Source organism: Myotis nattereri (genome assembly GCF_964212035.1).
Source record: "Myotis nattereri genome assembly, chromosome: 6".
Classification (NCBI taxonomy): Eukaryota; Metazoa; Chordata; class Mammalia; order Chiroptera; family Vespertilionidae; genus Myotis; species Myotis nattereri.
This window is the reverse complement of record NC_138081.1, coordinates 8,590,297-8,612,557: the sequence shown is the minus strand read 5'-3', so window position 1 is coordinate 8,612,557 and position 22,261 is coordinate 8,590,297. Positions and strand designations below refer to the sequence as shown.

Below are 22,261 nucleotides of genomic sequence, written 5' to 3'. Positions count from 1 at the left end.
AAACAAATTAGAAGTAGAAGGGGATTTCCTCATCCCAATAAAGAATATGAAAAACCAATATCTGAAATCATATTTAATGTTGAAAAATGAATCCTTTTGTCTAAGATCAGGAACAAGGCAAGATGTCCACCTGTCACCACGTCTATTCAGTATTGTACTGGATTTTCTAGCCAGTGCAGTCAGATAAGAAAAATTAAAAAAAAGCATCCAGATTGGGAACAAGTAAAACTCTTTATTTACAGATGATGTGATTACTATAATTACTTTTATTTTTTTTTAAATATATTTTATTGATTTTTTACAGAGAGGAAGGGAGAGAGATAGAAAGTTAGAAACATCGATGAGAGAGGAACATCGATCAGCTGTCTCCTGCACATCTCCTACTGGGGATGTGCCCACAACCCAGGTACATGCCCTTGACCGGAATCGAACCTGTGACCTTTCAGTCCGCAGGCCGACGCTCTATCCACTGAGCCAAACCGGTTTCGGCTATAATTACTTTTAAAAAGCTACTAGAACAATTAAGTGCACTTAGCAAAGTTGTCGGATACAATATCTATATAGAAGAGTCAGTTATATTTCCTTTTTCTTCTGTGGACAGATTTTATTACACAGGGAATGGGGCTCAGTCCTTCTTGCTTGCTGTCTTCCTCATGATTGCAAGGACATTGCTCAGCTCTTCTCTCTTTCCCTTGACATAGATGTGTGTCCCCACTGTTTGCTTGATGAATTTTAGGGCCCTCTTGTCCTTAAGAGGCCTTGTGCAGTTCTGTGGTGTGCTGCTCATAGGAGGCAAAGCCACACACCTCTCAGATCATGTCCTGCAGAACTTGGTGTGCTTGGTGATGCAGCGATGGCGGTGACTGCCTCGGCTTGCTCACGTTTTTGGTCACTTTGTGGCCCTTGTTGAAGCCCATGGCCATGGGTAGTGCAGAGCCATGGCTGCTGCTTAGTGGCTGCCACGGTGGAAGGACTTAATTACCTTTCTGTATACTAGCAAATGAACAGCCAGAGTTAAAATTTTAAAAGAATATCATTTACAGTAAAATAAAAATATTCAATACCTAAGGATACATTTCATAAAATGTGTAAGAACTATACACTGGAAGCTATAAAATATTACTCAGAGAAATTAAGGAAAACCTAAATGAAGAGATATGTGTTCAAGGATTGAAAGACTCATTATTGTCAATTTTCTCTAAAGCAGTAGTCACCATCCAGTGGTCTGCGGGCCACGTGGTCTATGAGGTCCGAAAGGTTGGCGACCACTGCTCTAAAGATACAGATTCAGTACAATCCAAATCACAATCCCAGATGGCTATTTGTAGAAAGTGGCAAGCTGGTTTTAAATTCTCTATGGAAATGCAAAGAACCTGGAATAGCCAAAACAGTTTTGATTAAGAACAGAGAGGACTTAACAATATCTGATTTCTAAAACTTATATCTATAATAATCAAAACATTGGTATTGGTATAAAGATAAACGGATATATCCATGGAACAGAAGAGTCCAGAAGTAAATATGGACAATTAATTTTGAGTATGGTGCCATCACAATTAAGTGGGAAAAGGTCTTTTCAACAAATAGTGGTAGAACAATTTGATATTCATACAAAAAAACAGCAACAATAAATTCATACCTTAATCTATATCTTGGCATCATATGTAAACGTTAATTCAAAATTGATCTTGAAACTCAAATCTATAAAGTTTCTATAAGAAAATATTTGTGACTTTGGGTTTGGTAAAAATTTTTAAAGTATAACACTAAAAACATGATTTGCAAAAGAAAAAAAGTAAATTAAGCTATATCAATATTAGGAATATGTCTTCAAAAGCCATCTTTAAGAGACTAAAAGGATAAGCCATAGACTGGGAGAAAATATTCTCAAATGTTTCTACTCAGAATATATAAGGAATTCTGAAAACGCGGTAATTAAAAAAACCACCTAGTGCCCAGCTGGCGTGGCTAAGTGATTGAACATCGACCTAGGAACCAGGAGGTCATTGTTTGATTCCTGGTTAGGACATATGCCTGAGTTGCGGGCTCGATCCTCTGTGTGGGGTGTGCAGGAGGCAGCCGATCAATGATTTTCTCTCATCATTGATGTTTCTATATCTTCCTCTTCCTTCCATTCTGAAATCAATAAAAATATATTTAAGAAAAAAGAAAACAGCCCAGTAAAAAATAGGCGAAAGATTTGAATAGACCCTTCATCAAAGAAGCTATATGGATGGCAAATGAGTACATGAAAAAATGACCAACATCATTTGTCATTAGAGAAATACGGTTTAAAACCTCAATCATACCACTACATATATGTTAGAATGTCTTCGGTTCAAAAGTGCTGGTGAGGATGAGGAGCAACGGAAACTCCTACACTTCTAGTGGGAATGCAACATGGTACAACCACTTTGGAAAAACAGTTTGGTACTTTCTTAAAGACTCAAAATGTACATCTACCCTGTGACTTAGCCATTTCACTCCTAGACATTTATTCAAGATAAATATATATATATATATATATATATATATATATATATAGATAGATAGATATATATATAGATATATAAAGATTTGTACCTAAATATTCACAGCAGCTTTATTTGTAAAAGAAATTAAAAACATGCATCAATAGGTAAATAATCAAAATGTGCATCAACAGGCAAACTTGGCACTGTCTTTGTGCAATGGAATAGTACTCAACAGTAAAAAGGAATGAACGATTGATACACCCAACAATGTATTTGATTTTCAATATAATTTACCATAAGAGAAAGGAGCCATGGGGAAAAAGGCATGATTCCATTTATATGAAATTCTGTAAAATACAACTATTTAGAAAGCAGATCAGTTATTGCTTGGAGATATGAGCTGGTGAGGGATGAATTACAAAGGGACACAGGAAACTTTTGTGGGTGACAAATATGTTTATTATCTTACTAATAGTGATGGCTTTATGGATATATATACATGTGTCAAAACTTACCAAATTATATACTTTATGTATAGTTTATTATGTTAAGTATAAGCCACTAAATCTATAAAAATATTCATGTATGTTCAACATTTATAACATGCTGTTCAAATTTTGGAATTATGTAAGGAACTCAGAATAATTTTTTAAATACTTTTCCAGTGATTAAGTTTGATGAGGTAGGAAAACATGTATTGTATATATCAAGTTTACCTAAAATTTGAGCTTATTACAAAACTAGAGGCCTGATGCATGAAATTTGTGCAAGAGTAGGCCTTCCTTCTCCCGGCTGCCAGCAGCAGCTTCTGGCAGGCACCCAGGACCTGGGCTTCCCTGGCAGCCCTGGCTTTGTCCGAAAGGACAGAAGGACATCCGGTCTAATTAGCATATTACGCTTTTAATTTTATAGATTGAGAAACTAAATGAATGTTCCAGTTTGGGCTTTCTGAAAGGCAGAGGGAATTTTCAGAATGATAAGTACCAAATGTAAGATTTAATTTTATTGTAGGTTAGAATGCTGTTATCCAACTAGATGATCTATAATAATAAAAGCACAGTATGCTAATTAAACTGGATGACTTTCTGGACAAAGCTAGGGCTGCTAGGGAAGCCCAGGTCCCGGGTGCTTGTTGGTGGCTGGAGGGAAGCCTGGGTCCCGGGTGCCAGAGGGAAGCTGGTGCTGGCAGCCGGGGGAAGGAAGGCCTACTCTTGCATGAATTTCGGGCATTGGGCCTCTAGTAAGTAAATAAAGGGAGAGAAAAACAAAGGATGTTGTAGAGCCCTCAGTATAAAATGGAGTAAATCAACAGAACTCTAGGCTTGGGAGAAATTCTTATGACCTTGATTGGATGACTAGGTATCTACGGTAGGTAGAATAATGGCTCCTTAAAGGTGTCTACATCCTAATCACTGGAATTTGTTAATAGTTACATTACAGAGAAGAGAGGGCTTTGCAGTTGTGATTAAGGTTAAAGATTTGGAGATGAGGTTATCCTGAATTACTCAGATGGGCCTGACATAATCACAAAGAGACTCTTTTCCCCCAGTGCAGGTCATCTTTTACTAGGTGTTGGTTAGGATATGAAAGGATTAAGAGGTCATTGGCAAAGCTCATGGTCATTGTGGAGTCCACAGTGGGCCCTCTTTAGTTGTACTTGCGTTCCCCTCATGTTTGAGTTCCTTATAAGAATGGCAGTAGCTGAAAAACACGGAAGTTGCTCCCTTTCATCACATTGACATACTTGTTGTGATATTGGTAGTAACCTCTTTGAAAAGCTCCTGAAACTCTCCAGCAATGTTGTTAGGGGTGAAATCCCACAACAATATGAGCTTGGTAGCTCCCCTAATTTGACGTCTGTGAGTTTCTTCTTCACTGGTACTACTGACGCCATCTTGGAGTCTGGGCTGTCATCACATTGATTCTTTAAAAACTAGAGGAACTTTCCCAGCTGTGTTCAGCGGGAGATGTGACTACAGAAGAATGGTCAGTGAAATGCAATATTGCTGGCTTTGAAAATGGAGAAATAGGGCCATGAGGAATCTGGGTGGCCTCTGGAATCTGGGAAAGGTAAGGAAATAGATTCTCTCAGGGCCTCACCTTGCTCTTAGCCCAGTGAGGTCCATTTCTGACTTCTGACCTCCAGAAGTGTAAGACATTAAATATGTATTATTTAGGCCATTAAGTGTGTGGTTATATGTTATGACAGCTATAGAAAACTAGTATAATATCTAAGGGGCGGGGGGGGGGGGGCGGGTAAAGCTCAGAATTAGTAATGTTTGCCAAAGGGTTGCAATGGAAAGTAAACTCTTTAATACCAAAATAACTTTTTCCATTCCTTGAGAGTTGTTTTTCCTTCTACATTTCAAACCTCATTTTCCCATCAAGTAAAACATGTATTTACTAATTTAAAAGTAATTCTAAATAGAAAATATTAGCATTAGAATAAACCTTAAATATCATTCTAGCCAACCCCCTGAAATACACAGTTGGAGAAACTGAACAAGGGTCAAAGATTCCATAGCTCGTTACCAATGGATCTGAGTTTATATTTAGACATGTTTTAGTGTTCTACCACATACACCCTTTAATTAGAAATTTGTTCTGGAGCTGTGGAATATATGAGTCACTTCAAGAGGGTGTTTACTTAGTGAGATAGACGAATCTTTTTCTAGCTGATAGAATTAATTTATAAGATTAACATGTCACCTTTGCAGGCCCTAAGAGCCTGACCTGGAATAGGTGAAATCAGTCACATTTACAAACTTCACTGGTCAGTAACTAGATTTTCATACAGGGGAAGGTACCAACTGAGAATGGAGAAGTTTGAGAGATGGTAGGAAACATAAAAAATAAATCTTTATTTCTTCCTCCCTAGAATCTGTTATAGCCGAATAGATTTCACTTGTCCCTAGACTTCTCCCCAAACTCTATAAGTCTCTCCTGCAATGGAACACCCACTGGTTCTCAGAACCCCATGCCTAGACATAGGCTCTGGTCACCAAGCATGAGAGCAGCACTCTCTTCCTCTCTCCTCAATCCCGATTCTTCTTCTGTCCTTTATGCTTATTTCTATAACTAGAGGCCTGGTGCACAAAAATTCATGCACTTGGGGGGGTGTGGCGTCCCTCAGCCTGGCCTGCCCCCTCTCACAGTCCAGAAGACCTCGGAGGATGTCCTACTGATGGCTTAGTCTGGCCTCCCTCTGGGGAGGCAAGTGGCCGAACAGGGCAAGGCAACGCCCCCATCACACCTCTGTTGCTGCCACTGCCAGCTGCCACAGCTGCCTGAGCCTTGGGCCCTCACAGCAGCAGCCACCATCCGCAGCTTGCCTGAGCCTCGGGCCACCCTGGCAGCGGCAGCCACCATCTGCGGCTTGCCTGAGCCTCGGGCAGCAGCTGCAGCTTTGTCTGGATGGAAGTCTGGAATGATGTCTGGAAGACATCTGCCCTAATTAGCATATTACCCTTTTATTATTATAAATTAGAGGCCCGGTGCACAAAAATTTGTGCACTCGGGGGTGGGGGGGTGTCCCTCAGCCCGGCCTGTGCCCTCTCGCAGTCTGGGACCCCGCAGGAGATAACGACCTGCTGGCTTAGGCCTGCTCCCAGGTGGCAGAGGGCAGGCCCAATCCCTAGGTGCAGCCCCTGGTCGGGCTCAGAGCAGGGCCGATCAGGGCGTTGGGGCGTTGCACCCTGTCACACACAGAGCTGCAGGGCGATCAGGGGGTTGGGGAGCTCCCCCCTATCAGGCACAGAGCAGGGCTGATCAGGAGGTTGGGGCGCCTTCCCCTGTCATGAACAGAGCAGGGTGGATAGGGAGGTTGTGGCCCCGCCCCCTGTCACACACAGAGCCGCAGGGCGATCAGGGGGTTTGGGCGCTGCCCCCTGTCACGCTGATCCTGATGCCCGGAGGCCTCGCGGCTCCGCTGATCCCAGTGCTGGGAGGCATATTACCCTTTTACTATATAGGATAGAGGCCTGGTGCACGGGTGGGGGCTAGCTGGTTTGTCCTGAAGGGTGTCCTGGATCAGGGTGGGGGTCCCCACTGGGGTGCCTGGCCAGCCTGGGTGAGGGGCTGAGGGCTGTTTTCAGGCTGGCGGGTGACTGAAGCTCCCAACTGCTCCTTTTTTTCTTTTTTTTTCTTTTTTTTTCTTTTTATTCTGGGCCAGCTTTAGCTCTGAGGCTTGGCTCCAGCTCTGAGGCCTTGGCTGATGAAAGCAGGTATCTGGTTTGTTTGGGTTCTATAATCGAAACACTGTTTCAACTCCAGCTCTGAGATCCCGACTGGCTGAAAGCAGGTTTCTGGGGTTTTGTTTAGCTTCTATATTTGTAACAGTGCTTCAAACTGCAAGCTCAGAGGCCGGCATCGGCAGGCGGGGAATGTTGGAGTCCTCTGTCACTGAAGCAAGCAATCCTCATGTTGTCTTCAAGCTGCCTGGCTGCCGGCCGCCATCTTGGCTGGCAGTTAATTTGCATTTTGCCCTGATTAGCCAATGGGAAGGGTAGCGGAGGTATGGCTAATTACCATGTTTCTCTTTTATTAGATAGGGTAGGGATTTAAGTGGCTAAGTGTTTGTTTACAGAACCAAAATGGTGTTCTTGTACAGTTTTTCTCTTGGACATATAATGGAGCTTGGGAAACATAGTGAAGCCCTGTTTTAAATTTTCTTAATTTATATTACAGTGCTTTAATGAGAATATTATAAGAGGATGCAATGTTATATGGAATATTTATGCTAAGTTAGTTTCTTCTGCATTCCAGTTCTCTGAACCGTCTCTTCCTCCAGTTGCTAGTTAATGTATAATGCCTGAAATTGCAAATAGTACCAAACCCTGCATAGACTTGTGTTTTTTCGAATTCATATATACCTATGATAACATCTAATTTGTAAATTAGGCACAATAAGAGATTAACAACAGTAACTAATAATAAAATAGAATAATTATAACAGTATACTGTGATAAAAGTTATGTGAATGCGATCTTTTTGTAGTCATAAGCGTGATGATTGGGTGTTCATGCTTTTGTGTGAGATGTACAACTTTGGCACATTATCCGTCTGATGTAATAAAAAAAGAAAGGTATGTGAATGTGGTCTCTCAAACTTTTTCACTTAAAGGAAGCAATTTATGACTTCTCTTTGGCATATCCCAATTGCCAGCATTGCTGTATTGTGCTTTGGGGCCATTATTAAGTATTTGAACAGGGATTGTGGTACCAAGGCAGTCAATCCGGTAATAGAGATGGCTACTAAGTAACGAATGGGAAGCATATACAATGTGGACATGCTGTACAAAGGGAAGAATCCGTTCCCAGCCTGGATGAAGCAGGATTATGGGAGATTTCATCACGTTACTCAAAACTGTGTGAAATTTAAAACCTATGAACTATTTGTTTCTGAAATTTTCCATTTACTATTTTCAGATCACAGTTGACTGTGGGTAACAAACCGTGGAAAGCAAAACTACATTTAAGGGGGGGCTGCTGTGTTCAGGGATTGACAGCTAGGTGTGGTCCTCTGTTCTTGACTGCCCATGTTAATGCCAAACTAAAATAATAAGATAAATCTGCTATGTGTATGTATGCACAGACATATACTTTTAGTGCACTTCTGAGATACATTAACTATGCGAGGCTTTCTTAATTACCACTCCTGATTAGGACAGAATATTATTTTTATAGGTGAACATTCAGGTACCGTGTAATTCTCCAGATTAGATTTTTCAGAGTAGATTTAGAGAAGGAATATAGTCCACTGGTAATATATTTTAGCACTGGTTGCTCAGAGTGCCTGGCATTTTGCCAGCTTTATATTGACTGCTTTTGGAAATCACAATTCATTCCAGTGTTTATTGTCTGTTGTATGTCATTTATTTATACTAGGTTGTGGGGGTACAAAAGTGAATAGGATACATTCTCCACCTAAATATACAGTCTACAGACCTTTGTCATATGTTACCTTGCTGGCTTGTTCTTAAAAATCATCATCAGACTTGGAATCAAACTGTTTGGCCCTAGTGAATCAACCCAAGTTAATACCCCTGTGACACAGGTAGGAATTGATTTTTTAAAATCAAAAACATGAACAAGTAGTAGAGACTCACTCCTATTGTCTTCACTCTTATAAAAATTCAAGTAAGTTCCATGGAAATAGAAATGTTTTGTTGTTTACACTGTATCTCCATTGCCTAGAATATACTACCTGACACATAGTTGATGCTCAGTAGGTATTTGCTGAATGAATAGGTGAATGACCCCTTATCTTTCAACTTTCAACTCATATGTCTCCTTCTTATAGTGTTCTTTCCCCGCGTTGGCTACCTGATTCTTTTTCTTCTTCTTCTTTTTTTAATCCTCACCTGAGGATATGCTATTGATTTCTTAGAAGAAGGGGAGCAGGGAGACAGACAGACATCCATTGGTTGCATCTCATATCTAACTGCCCCAGCCAGGGACCATACCCACAACCTTTTTGGTGTACAGGACAACGCTCCAACCAACTGAGCCACCCAGTGGGGGCTGCTTTCACGTCTTTTGGTTACATACCTAGGAGTGCAATAGATGGATTATATGGTAAATCTATGTTTAACATTTTGAGGGACAACCAAATTTTTCCATGGAGGCTCTGCCATTGACATTTCCACCAGCATGAGGGTTCCAATTTCTCTACATCCTCACCAGCATTTCTCGTTTTCCCATTTTTGGCAATAGCCATGCTAATGGGTATGGTATCTCATGGTGATTTTGATTTGCATTTTCCTTATGACTAATGATTTTGAGTATCTTTTCATGTGCTTACTGGCTATTTGTTTATCTTCGCAAAGGTTTCTTTTTTAAAGGAGAAAAAAGATGAGCATGTATAGGATTGTTCATCTCCTCATTCCCACTCCAATGCGGAGGAAAGTAGGTAAATATAAATAGTGTGCAGTTTTATATAGTTGTATTGTCTGTCTTTATATCTGGTTTCCTCTGCATGCATACTTATCTCTTTTGTGTACATATGTCTTGTCTACAAATAGATAACTCCTGACTGCTGATACTGTGTTACTGACTTAAATGGTTGAGAAAGGTCTGGCGTTGAAAGTAAATGAGGGCTTTCCAGTTCATCCTTACATGGATTTTTTCAAAAATTAGGATGCATTTGTATTGCATTCACTTCCAAGCCCTGGTATACCTCCTTCTTGTGTTTTCTTTCTTTCTTTTGTGTTTTAGTTGTAGGAGGCTGAAAGGCTTTATGGCCCAGACATCTGTGGTACTTAGATGGTGCTGTCATTTTCTATGCTTCTAACAAAGTAGCCAGTTCCTGTATTCTTTTTTGTGAAAACTCTCTTGTGAGGACAGTATAGTACAAGATACCGACTGATATTTTAGCAAAGAGAATAATATTTAACACAGTAAATAATATACACGGGAAATTAATGGAAAAAGCTTTAAAGTGACTTTTCATTTGGGGGAATATGACAATTTAATTATGGTAACTGTCGCTTTCAGTGTACTGTTGATGAAATTTTAAGCGTATTCTCATTTTTCTGTTATGTCTCAGGTGTTTACTCACTGGCACATTGGAGAGTATGTGCTTATCTAGCATGTCCGTAACAGAAGGAACTGCACGTTCCTCTCTGCTGTACTGGGTTGCAGTTTCTCCCCTTCGGTGGTTCAGAACAGCGAGTTTTATCACAGATGAATATCCGTAGCCACATAGTGATTTTAAATCCAGAATAAACCTAGGTTAGAAAAAAGAAAAGGCTCTCTTAAGAAAAAAAAAGGGGGGGGGGACTCCTCAAGAAGTATATGTGTCTTACATGTTCTTAGGAATCATCTGTTTTTACTGCCTTTTTTCTTTCTTTTTTCAAGTTAGTTTTAGAGAGGAAAGGAGAGAGAGAGAAACGTCAATGTGAGAGAAACACACACGCCCTGACTGGGGATTGAACCTGCAACCTGGGTATGTGTCCTGATTAGGAATCGAACCCACAACCTTTTTGTGTACCAGATGGCGCTCCAGTTAACTGAGCCACCCGGTCAGGGCCTCTCTTTTTTCATATAATACTAGATCAAAGAAAAAGTTGCTTTTTAAATAATTTATTTTGTTTGCTTACAAAAATTTATATCCCAAATGGCATAACTGGAGTTAAAGAGAAATACTGGAAAGTTCAGTTTATTTCTTTATTCTTCCACATTTATCTGTCTTCAAAAGTTGTTTTATCTTTGCATTTTAATTACTCATGTTACCCCTCTTCATATGGATTCCGTTTTACTCAGAACTGTTCTCTGAGATTATGAAGAATACTTAACTTGCATTGCATCCCTTGAAGTCGAGATTGAAGAGCAAATCAGCTTATACAAGTTTTCTATTTATTTGAATTTTAGAAAGCCATTATTTCCAAAGGGCAGGGTTAGGATCCACAATAAAATGTTTTTTTGATAGATAATACTTTCATTTAAAAATTGAGCTGATCCAAATGATGAACATTCAAAAGAAAAGCATTGCCTTTGGATGTATTATAGACATGCTTTCTTGGTGCTTTGGTTTCATTTTTTGCAATATTTGTGCTCGCACATGCTTTTTCTTAAATGATTGGAACGTAAATGGCAGACTTCTTGTGACATCTCACCCTAAATACTTCAGCATATGTCTCTGAAGAATGAGGATGTCGTTCTGCATAAGACTACAGTACTGTAGCACATTCTAGATTCTAGAAGCTAACATTATATAATAATAATAGTAATCTAATATACAGTCTGTTTTTCCAAATTTTTCTAATTCTTCCCCAAATGTACTTTTATAACTTTTGTCCCCTAATCCAGGATGCAGCCAAGGACCACACATTGAGTTTGTTGTGTCTCTTTAGTCTCCTTTAAACTAGAGCAGTCCCCCCGCCCCCACCTTTTGTTTGTTTGTTTATTAGTTTTTTGGTCTTTAATGATATTAACATTATTAGGAGTCTACGCCAGTTGTCTTGTAGAATGTTTCACAACCTAATTTTGTCTTTTTTTCTTGGTTAGTTTCAGGTTAAGCATTTTTGGTAGGACTTTTCATTACTTCACATCAGGAGGCATAGTGATATCAGTTTGCGGTATTATTGGTGATGCAGAGCTTGATTGTGATGTAGATCACTTCTATTAAGGGTACATCTGTCAGATCACTTCATTGCAAAGCCCTTTTTCCTTTTTTTAATAACAAGTCAGCTGTAGGTTCATGCTTTGAGACATGGGACTGCCCTGTTCCCTAATAACCTTTCACCTGGTGGTTTTAATTTGCTTATTGATTTAATTCAGGATTTCCCTTGGGGTTCTATTGCTGGATCTGTGAAGCAGCTGCTCCTCCCCCTCTCCCATCCTACCCCTGTGTGTATTTTTCCAGGGATGTAATCCATGACCTCCAAAATAGTTAAAAGATTTTACCCCTCGTTTTTGAGGTGCCTTCTACAAGTTTCTGTGCATCAGAGAAGTCTGTTCTAAGAGGTAGGTTTCTAGGCGCTGGGACTAAGCCCTGTTCATCCACTTTTCCTAATTATCAGCCAAGCATCCCATGCAACCAGATACTTAATTTTTGTTGTTGTTTGCTTGAGAGCCCTTTGTTCTGGCCTTTCCCTTATCCTGCGCCAAGCATTTGGATCTTTTGTATTTGGCATAAACTGTACTAGAAGATAAAGCAGAAGGGGTTAGCCCCTGGTTTTGGGTGTTCTCTTTGAGATTTTGAGGGGGCAGCAAAATTTGATTTGTGTCTTTGTTGACATTGAAATAAATTTAGGTCAATTGGAAATGAGTTAAAATACTACCATGTAGTTTTAGTTGTTCTGAGACATTTTCACAAGTGTAAAATAGCTCTTTTTGACTGTGTAGGGAAGAAGATCCAGCAGGTGACTTTAGGAAGCCATGCATTCATTTTTAGCCTTTTATGGAATAGCTATAGAAGTGACTAATTCTTGACTTTCCCTGCTCAACCAGGAGAGGAGTATGGAATTAATCATGGCAGTAACTAGTGAGGTGTGCTTTGTTTCATGTATTAATTAGCCTTTGGTAACACTGATTTGCCTTGCATGAAAAAAATGTCCATCATTTGGGTGACGGGTAATACTAAGAACTAACATTGGGATAGTAGACTTTTAAAATACACACTATCCCCGGCTGGTGTGGCTCAGTGATTGAGTGTCAACTTATGAACCAGGAGATCACAGTTGATTCTCGGTCAGGGCACATGCCCGGGTTGCGGGCTCAATCCCCAATAGGGACTGTGCAGAAGGCAGCCGATTGATGATTCTCTCTCATCATTGATGTTACTATCTCTCTCCCTTTCCCTTCCTCTCTGAAATTAATAAAAATATATTTTTTAAAAATACACATTATGCCATTTAATACAGAAGATCACTCTGTGAAAGTACATATTGCTGTTATTCTACTTACACAGGCAGGGGAAAAAGGCATATACGAAGTTAAAGTAGCCAACATCAAATAGCTTGAAAGGAGCTCCAAATTCTTTGTCCTTTCTGTCTTACTAATTTGAAAGGTAGAGGCATTCTAAGGAATCTATCTAATAATAGGATAATATGCAAATCGGTTGGGATGCCGTCACATAACGCCCGATCAGCAGGCTGCGTCCCCGCCCCATGCACTGGCCCAGAGACATGAGGCTCGCGTCTCCGCACCTGGCAACAGACCTGGGACATGAGGTTTGTATCCCTGTCTCCTGCACTGGCCTGGGGACTTGAGGCTCGTGTCCCCACCCCCGGCAACAGGCCTGGGGACATGAGGCTCGAGTCCCTGCTCCCCTGCGCTGGCCCAGGGGTCTGCAGGTGCGTGGAGAGGCCCCTCCGCCGTGGGCCCAGCCAGGGGTTCGCAGGCGCTTGGAGATCTGCAGGCCTCCACTGCGGCCTAGCCCGGATCTGCAGGCCTCCCCCAGCTCCAGCCTACCTCTTTGGGGCAATCCATCGAGGAGCCCTGGATGGGTGGGCGGGGCCTACCTCTGGGGCAATGGATCATGGGGCTCCCGCACTGTGACAGGGCACAGGCCAGGCTGGGTCCACCCTCCCCTGCCCTGAGTGTATGAATTTCATGCACCAGGCCACTAGTCTATATATAAACAAACGTATAGCCCATGCTCTCAAGGATCTTTTAAGTCTAACAAATCTGTTTTATGAATATGTTTTAGACAGCAAATCAAGGGAAGAGCTAAGGAAGTATAGAATAGGGCAGACCACCACCAAGTATAAGGTCAAGGTTGATATGTTAGAGGGAGCATTTGAAGGGGGAGAATATTTGGGGAAGAAAAAGAATGACAAAAGCTTGGAGATAGGAAAGCACAAGGATTGTTATGGAAGAGGAATTGGTCTGGGTTTGGCTAGAGCCTGAGCTGCATTTTAAAAAGTCAAAGAAAGTAGTGCAAGCTGGACCTGAAAGATAGATTAGGATCAGACTGTGAAGAACCTTGAATATCACGCTAGGGAAGAACCTCATTCTGTAGGTTTTTTTGAGCAAGAAATGAAAGATGTGACTTTATAGAAGACCTAATAATAATCATAATAAATGGTTATATTTTTAAGTTCTGATTCAGTGCTAATCTCTTAACATACATTTTCTTATTAATGTCTCATAGTAACTGTGTGAACAATGTACTGTGTCCATTTTACAGATGTGAAACTGAAGCTCAGTGTGATATTAAGTTTGCAAGTATCAAACAGATATTGCTGGAGCTAGGACTCAGGCTGGGATCTGGCAGCTTCCAAAGCCTGTTTATTTCCGATAATGATTAGATTGACATTTCTCTTATCAGATCACTTGATAAATTCTTAATTCTGTCAAGAATATGGCTGTAGGGAAAGGATGTTTTCAAAGTTCTAAAAGCACTGGTTCTCAAAGTGTAATTATGTTAAGGAATATAATCACTACCAAGCCTACTTTATACTGCTGTCTAATTTGGGACCAGAGCTGGATGGGAAATTGAAGAGTTGGATGATGTTTTATTTACATACCTTATGATATCAACATGTGCTCATAGTCAGTGTTCTTTGTGGGGTTTTTTTGTTTTGTTTTGTTTTTCATTGTTTAACCTTATTGCCCCTAAGTAAATCTTAGGTCAGGTCATAAATGCTCAGTTACCAGGAGCATTTTATGATGCATAAGGAAGTGATATTTTTCCTAAAATATGTTTCTTCTCAACAGGTTTTCAACTTATAAGAGACAATGACTACTGATGAAGGTGCCAAAAACAATGGAGAAAACCCAGCAGCAGCTGTTGCTGAACAGGGAGAGGATATTACCTCTAAAAAAGATAGAGGAGTATTAAAGGTGAGGCCACAAGGATGAATGATATGAAGGGAAATTTACTGTTTGTGAAAATCTTGTGTGTGTGTGTGTGTGTGTGTGTGTGTCTGGAGGGGGATAATGTTTACTGAGGCTACTAAGTGCCAAACATTATGGTTAAATTCTCATTTCATTAAAAATTCTCATTTTTAATCCCAGATTATTTATGGTGAAACTGAGGCCCAGACAAACATTACAGATAAATTATTATTTCATAGCTTGAGGTTTATTTATTTATTTTGTTATATATATTTTTTAAATCCTCACTCGAGGATATTTTGCCATTGATTTTCAGAGAGAGTGGAAGGGAGGGAGAGAGAAAGAGAAGAAATATTAATGTCAGAGAGACATCAATAGGTTGCCTCCCACACTCACCCTGACTGGGGCCAGGGATTGAACCCAAAACCCAGGCATGTACCCTTGACTAGGAATGGAACCCATGACCCTTTGGTGTGAGGTCTAAAGTGCTAACCATTTAGCACATGGGCCAGGGCTTGAGGTTTATTTTTAATCCCAGATTATAGATGGTGAACTGAGGCCCAGCTAGGTAAATTACTTGCCCAGTATCATATGTATAAGTAAATGCAGATCTGTGGTTCAGGTCCAAGTTATGTCTGACTCCAAAAGGCAGTTTCTCTTTTCTAAGTGTATACAAATGTGTTATCCTATATAATAAAAGGCTAATATGCAAATTGACTGAACGGTGGAACAACTGGTCGCTATGACATGCACTGACCACCAGGGGGCAGACGCTCAATGCAAGAGCTGCCCCCTGGTGGTCAGTGCACTCCCACAGGGGGAGTGCTACTCAGCCAGAAGCCGGGCTCATGGCTGGTGAGCGCAGCAGTGGTGGCGGGAGCCTCTCCCACCTCCATGGCAGGCACACATCCACCGAGGGCTCCCGGACTGTGAGAGGACACAGGCCAGCTGAGTGACTGCCCCCCCATCCCCCGTCCCGAGTGCATGAATTTCATGCACTGGGCCTCTAGTTTTAATATAATGTTTCAGTATACTAAATCTAGCCAATAACAATTTAAAATACTTTTTTAAAGGAAAACAAGAAGACTTTGCAAAGTTCAAAAGGATTCATTGTTTTGTTGTTGTCACCAAAGGATATGTTTATTGATTTTTTTATTTGAGAGAGAGGGAGAGAAATATTAATCCGTTGACTCTTGCACTCATCCCGACTGAGGATTGAACCCTCAACCTTTTGGTGTATGGGCAACAGACACTTCAACCAGCTGAGCCACTTGGCCAGGCGAGGGTTTGTTTTTACATAGAAATAGTGTTCCAGTGTGTAGTAAAGGTATTTTTTGAGGTTCATTTTACTTTTTGAATTAGCTTTCCTCCTTTTAAAACACTTTATATTTTTTTCACTCTGTAGTTAAACATTTTTGCATGTGTTATTTTTGTTGTTGTTGTATCTCACAATGGTCTTGTAAGAAAATCAGTACCTCTTGGTTCTTCTATTTATATATGGAAAATAGATATTTGTAGTCCATATAAGTGAATAAACAAGCTGAGAAGTTAAATGACTTTGGTCATATTAATTTCCCCTACACTGTTGTTATATATACAAGTTTTGTGTAATTATTAAATTGTTTTGCTGAAAAGATTATCTTATGCATTCTAAATATTACCTCTGAGCTGAGTTTTGATATTTTCTTGTGTCTGTCGTAACAAACCAGAATTTTTTAATTTGTTTTGTCTAATGTTGCTTTTGTGAATGAATGCTTTTTCTGTGCCTGAATCTCTTCTGAATATGCATGTTTTACTATTAGCTTGCTGTGTGCCAAGCCAAGTTTTGGAGACTTGCAACTATAGAATAAGGGTTTTATGCTGTTGGTTTGTATCATGATACCTTCTTTCAGATGGCTTCTCAACCTTGTGGCTATATGAATTACTCATCCCAAACTGCACTATGCTATTTGAGACAGTGTGATTCTGTAGTCTGTCCTCAGCATTTCCCTCCTCTTTCATCTTTTCAGAGCACTCATCAGAGAACACACTCCCCAACTCGCCTCAGGTTCTTCTTTGCTCTAGGGCAGCCATGGGCAAACTACGGCCCGCAGGCCGGATTCGGCCCGTTTGAAATGAATAAAACTAAAAAAAAAAAAAAAAGGCTGTACCCTTTTATGTAATGATGTTTACTTTGAATTTATATTAGTTCACACAAACACTCCATCCATGCTTTTGTTCCGACCCTCCGGTCCAGTTTAAGAACCCATTGTGGCCCTCCAGTCAAAGTTTGCCCGCCCCTGCTCTAGGGCATTTATCTAGCTAATCTAATAATAGACAAACATGGTAATTGACTGTACCTTTGCTATGCCTCACATTGGCTAATCAGCACGATATTCAAATTAACTGCCAATAAAAATGGCGGCTAATTTGCATACTGCAGGCAGGGCGGGACAGTGCAGCTGCCAGCGCAAGCCGCCATCCCAGGCCGCAGGCTGGCCCCAGAAGCCCCAGAAGCCACCCAGAAGCTGGTGATCGGGGGGAGGTGGGTATCCCCTTCCCAGGCTTGACCTCTCTGGCGGAGATGTCAGGCCTGGGCGGGGGGCAGAGCCGGTGATTGGGGGAAGATGCGGGTCCCCTGCCCAGGCCTGACACCTCTGGTGGAGGCATCAGGCCTGGGCAAGGGGTCGATCCTGCAATCAGAGGGTGATGGGGCTCGACGCCTCTGGCCGAGGCATCAGACCTGGGCGAGGGCAGAGCCAGTGATCGGGGGGAGATGGGGGTCCCCTGCCCAGGCCTGAAGCCTGGGCCAGAGGCGTCAGGCCTGGGGCGGGGATGGGGGTGCAAGTCGGCAATTGGTGTGAACTACAGAGGAAACACCTTTTCTGACTGCTCATTGGTTAAGCTCCCTGTATGCCACTGGTAATATTCTTAGTAACTTGGGTAATAAGAATCTAAAAAGGTGATCTAGGGTTTTTCACCACACTCCTGGCAAAAAAAAACGAAGGTCCGCTGCTGGAGGGCGAAGAAATGTCATATCGTGCCCTAGCCGGTTTGGCTCAGTGGATAATGTCTTGGCCTGCCCACTGCTGGGTCTGAGTTCAATTCTGACTAAGGCTATGTACCTAGGTTGCAGGCTTCTCCCTTGCCGGGGCCCAGGTCAGGGCTCATGCAGGGGGCAACCAATCAAAGTGTTCCTCTCACTTTGATGTTTCTCTCTGTCTTTCCCTTTCTCTTCCACATTCTCTAAAAATCAATGGAAACATATCCTCAGGTGAGGATTAAAAAAAATAATAAAGAAATTATTATTATATGAAAGACACATCTTGAAAATGCCTAAAGAAAGTTGTCATTTTTTCATGGTGAAGGGACTGGAGTCCGTGTTGATGAAAACCCCTTGCTGGCTGCAGTGACTGGCAGTGGCTGAAGCAGCGGGGTGATGGGGATGGTGCCTTCCCCTGATCAGCCCGCTCACCTCCCACAAAGGGAGGCCAGACTACGGCTTGGGCCCTATCCCCAAGGGGAGCAGGGAGCGGGCCTAAGCCGTCACTAGGACATCCCCTAAGGGCTCCCAGTATGTGAGAGGGGGCAGGCTGGGCTGAGGGACACACAAACACACACGCACACACACGCACACACACACACACACACACACACACAGTGCACTAATTTCGTGCACCGGGCCCCTAGTCCTATCTAATAAAAGAGAAACATGGTAATTAGTGTACGACCGCTACCCTTCCCATTGGCTAATCAGGGCAATATGCAAATTAACTGCCAGCCAAGATGGTGGCCGGCAGCCAGGCAGCTTAAAGTGAACATGAGGCTTGCTTGCTTCAGTGACGGAGGACTCCAACATTCCCCACCTGCCGCTGCCGGCCTCTGAGCTGCAACTCTAAGCAACTATGTTACAAATATAGAAGCTAAACAAAACCCCAGAAACCTGCTTTAGTCCATCAGGCTTCAGCCAGCAGTATCGCAACATTGTTTCAAATACAGAAGGTAAACAAAGGCCAGAAACCTGCTTTCAGCAGCTGAGGCCTAAGAGCTGGAGCCAAGCCTCAAAGCTAAAGCTGGCACAGAATAGAAAAAAAGGAGCGGTTGGGAGCTTCAGTCACTCGCCAGCCTGAAAACAGCCCCTCAGCCCCTCACCCAGACTGGCCAGGCACCATAGTGGGGACCCCCCACCCTGAAGGGTGTGCGACCAGCTACAGCCATCATCCCCTCACCCAAGCTGGCCAGGCACCCCAGTGGGGACCCCCACCCTGATCCAGGACACCCTTCAGGGCAAACCAGCCGGCCCCAACCCGTGCACCAGGCCTCTATCCTATATAGTAAAAGGTTAATATGCCTCCCAGCACAGGGATCAACGGAGCCGTGAGGCCTCCCGGCACCGGGATCAGTGTGACGGAGCAGCGCCCAAACCCCCTGATCGCCCTACGGCTCTGTGTGTGACAGGGGGCAGGACCACAACCTCCCTATCCGCCCTGCTCTGTTCATGACAGGGGAAGGTGCCCCAACCCCCTGATCAGCCCTGCTCTGTGCCTGATAGGGGGAGCTCCCCAACCCCCTGATTGCCCTGCGGCTCTGTGTGTGACAGGGTGCGGCGCCCCAACCCCCTGATCGGCCCTGCCCTGGGTGTGACGGGGTAGAGCCATAACCTCCCCATCGGCCCTGCCCTGAGTGTGAGAGTGGCGGCGCCCCAACCCCCTGATCAGCCCTGCTCTATGGGTGATAGAAGGCGGCGCCCCAACCCCCACCCCACGGGCCCTGCTCTGTGTGTGATGGGGTAGAGCCATAACCTCCCCATCGGCCCTTCCCTGAGTGTGACAGTGGCGGTGCCCCAACCCCCTGATCGGCCCTACCCTGAGCGTGACTGAGGGTGGCAGCACAACCTCCCGATCCTCCCTGCTCTGTGCATGACAGGGGGCGGCGCCCCAACTCCCCAGTCGGCCCTGCTCTGAGCCCGACCAGGGGCTGCACCTAGGGATTGGGCCTGCCCTTTGCCACCCGGGAGCAGGCCTAAGCCAGCAGGTCGTTATCTCCCGAGGGGTCCCAGACTGCGAGAGGGCACAGGCCGGGCTGAGGGACCCCTCCCCCCCACCCCCACCCCCGTGCACAAATTTTTGTGCACCGGGCCTCTAGTATATATATAAAAGCCTAAGCAACCGGCCGACTATTCGACCGGTAGCTGTGATGCGCGCTGACCACCAGAGGGCAGACAGTCAATGTAGGAGCGGAAACCACAGGCATGGAAACATGGAATAGACTGGTGAATCTCAGAGGGATGGGAGGAGTGGGGAGGGTGGGAAGAGATTAACCAAAGATCTTATATACATACTAGAGGCTTGGTGCACAACCAGTAGGGTCCCTCAGCCTGGCCTGTGCCCTCTCACAATCCGGGACCCCTTGGGAGATGTCGGAGAGCCCGTTTTAGCCCGATCCCCGCAGGCCAGGCCAAGGAACCCCACTGATGCACAAATCCGTGCACTGGGCCTCTAGTAAACTAATAAGATTTTTAGTTTTGTAAGGCTAATTAGAAACATTTTGAGATTGTAAATTTTTTAAGTCAGTCATATCATTTATTACTGTCTGGAGCTTCAGGCTTTTGTTAAGATTGAATAGGTCTACTAACTGTGTGACCTAGGGCAGTTTAGTTAACATATCTGTGGGGAATAATAATACTGCCTAGCTTATAGGGTTAGCTGGATTACATAAAGCATTTAGTACAGTGTCATGCTCATGGTAATCCCTCTTATTAAGATATATATACACAGCCCAAACCAATATGCTCAATTAATATTTGACAAAGGAGGCAAGAACATACAATGGAGCCAAGATAGTCTCTTCAATAAATGGTGTTGGGAAAATTGGACAGATATATGCAAGAAAATGAAACTAGACCACCAACTTACACCATACACAAAAATAAACTCAACATGGATAGACTTAAATGTACGACAGGAAACCATAAAAATTCTAGAAGAATCCAAAGGCAACAAAATCTCAGACATATGCCGAAGCAATTTCTTCACCGATACAGCTCCTAGGGCACTTGAAACTAAAGAGAAAATGAACAAATGGGACTACATCAAAATAAAAAGCTTCTGCACAGCAAAAGAAACCATCAACAAAACAACAAGAAAGCCCACAGCATGGGAGAACATATTTGCCAATGTTATCTCCGATAAGGGCCTAATCTCCAAAATTTATAGGGAACTCATACAACTTAACAAAAGGAAGATAAACAATCCAATCAAAAAATGGGCAAAGGACCTAAATAGACACCTTTCAAAAGAGGACATTCAGAAAGCCAAGAGACATATGAAAACATGCTCAAAGTCACTAATCATCCGAGAGATGCAAATTAAAACAACAATGAGGTACCATCTCACACCTGTCAGACTGGCTATCATCAACAAATCCACAAACGACAAGTGCTGGAGAGGATGTGGAGAAAAAGGAACACTCATGCACTGCTGGTGGGAATGCAGACTGGTGCAGCCACTATGGAAGACAGTATGGAGTTTCCTCAAAAAACTGAAAATGGAACTCCCATTTGACCCTGTGATCCCACTTCTAGGAATATATCCCAAGAAACCAGAAACACCAATCAGAAAGGATATATGCACCCCTATGTTCATAGCAGCACAATTCACCATAGCTAAGATCTGGAAACAGCCTAAGTGCCCATCAGTAGATGAATGGATTGAAAACAGTGGTACATCTACACGATGGAATACTATGCTGCTGTAAAAAAGAAGGAACTCTTACCAGTTGCAACAGCATGGATGGAACTGGAGAGCATTATGCTAAGTGAAATAAGCCAGTCAATGAAGGAAAAATACCACATGATCTCACTCATTCATGGATAATAGAGACCATTATAAACTTTTGAACAATAATAGATACAGAGGCAGAGCTGCCTCAAACAGATTGTCAAACTGCAGCTGGAAGGCCGGGGAGGGTTGGGGGGCAGGAGGGAGGGGGGTAAGAGATCAACCGAAGGACTTGTATGCATGCATATAAGCATAACCAATGGACATAAGACACTGGGGGGTAGGGGAGGCCAGGGGACTGTCAAGGGCGGGGGGAGGGGGGTGAGGAAAGGACACATATGTAATACCCTTTGTAATACTTAAAGCAATAAAAAAAAGTAAATTAAAATAAAAGATATAGATACAAACATACATATACACACACTAGAGGCCTGGTGCACAAAATTCGTGCACAGGTAGGGTCCCTAGTCCTGGCTGGCGATCAGGGCCGATCTGTGGGGCAACTGGTGGGGCGATCAGGGTGCTCTGCTGGTACCCACCTTGGCCAGCCTGGCGCCGCCAGCCCACTTCCTGGCCCCATACCCCCGCTGCCGCGATCCAGGGGGACCCCCTGCTAGTACTCACTTTGGCTGTCCTGGGGCCTGTGGGTAGCTCCTGTGTTGAGCATCTTCTCCCTGGTGGTCAGTGCATGTCATAGCTACCAGTCATTCCATGTTCAGTTGATTTGCATATTAGGCTTTTATTAGAT

General features: G+C 43.0%; 1 protein-coding gene and 1 pseudogene across 5 annotated transcripts in view; one reads left to right on the top strand and one right to left on the bottom strand.

Moving 5' to 3' along the window:
- FKBP5 (FKBP prolyl isomerase 5) overlaps positions 1-22,261 on the top strand; it is a 117,217-nt gene that overhangs the window by 36,636 nt on the left and 58,320 nt on the right. For 2 of the 4 annotated variants that reach the window (XM_081095034.1, XM_081095037.1), the window contains exon 2: positions 14,636-14,761. In XM_081095034.1, coding sequence (XP_080951160.1) covers positions 14,657-14,761 — 105 coding nt within the window. In that variant the 5' untranslated portion in view covers positions 14,636-14,656. Of the gene's footprint in view, positions 1-13,017; positions 13,147-13,536; positions 14,762-22,261 lie in introns of those variants that run through there. The other 2 variants (XM_081095036.1, XM_081095035.1) reach the window with 2 other exon arrangements.
- LOC308521889 (large ribosomal subunit protein eL36-like) lies at positions 626-22,179 on the bottom strand (annotated as a pseudogene). Its single transcript has 2 exons — positions 22,138-22,179; positions 626-993 (listed from the first exon to the last, which is right to left on the bottom strand). The product of its transcript is annotated as a large ribosomal subunit protein eL36-like (transcript).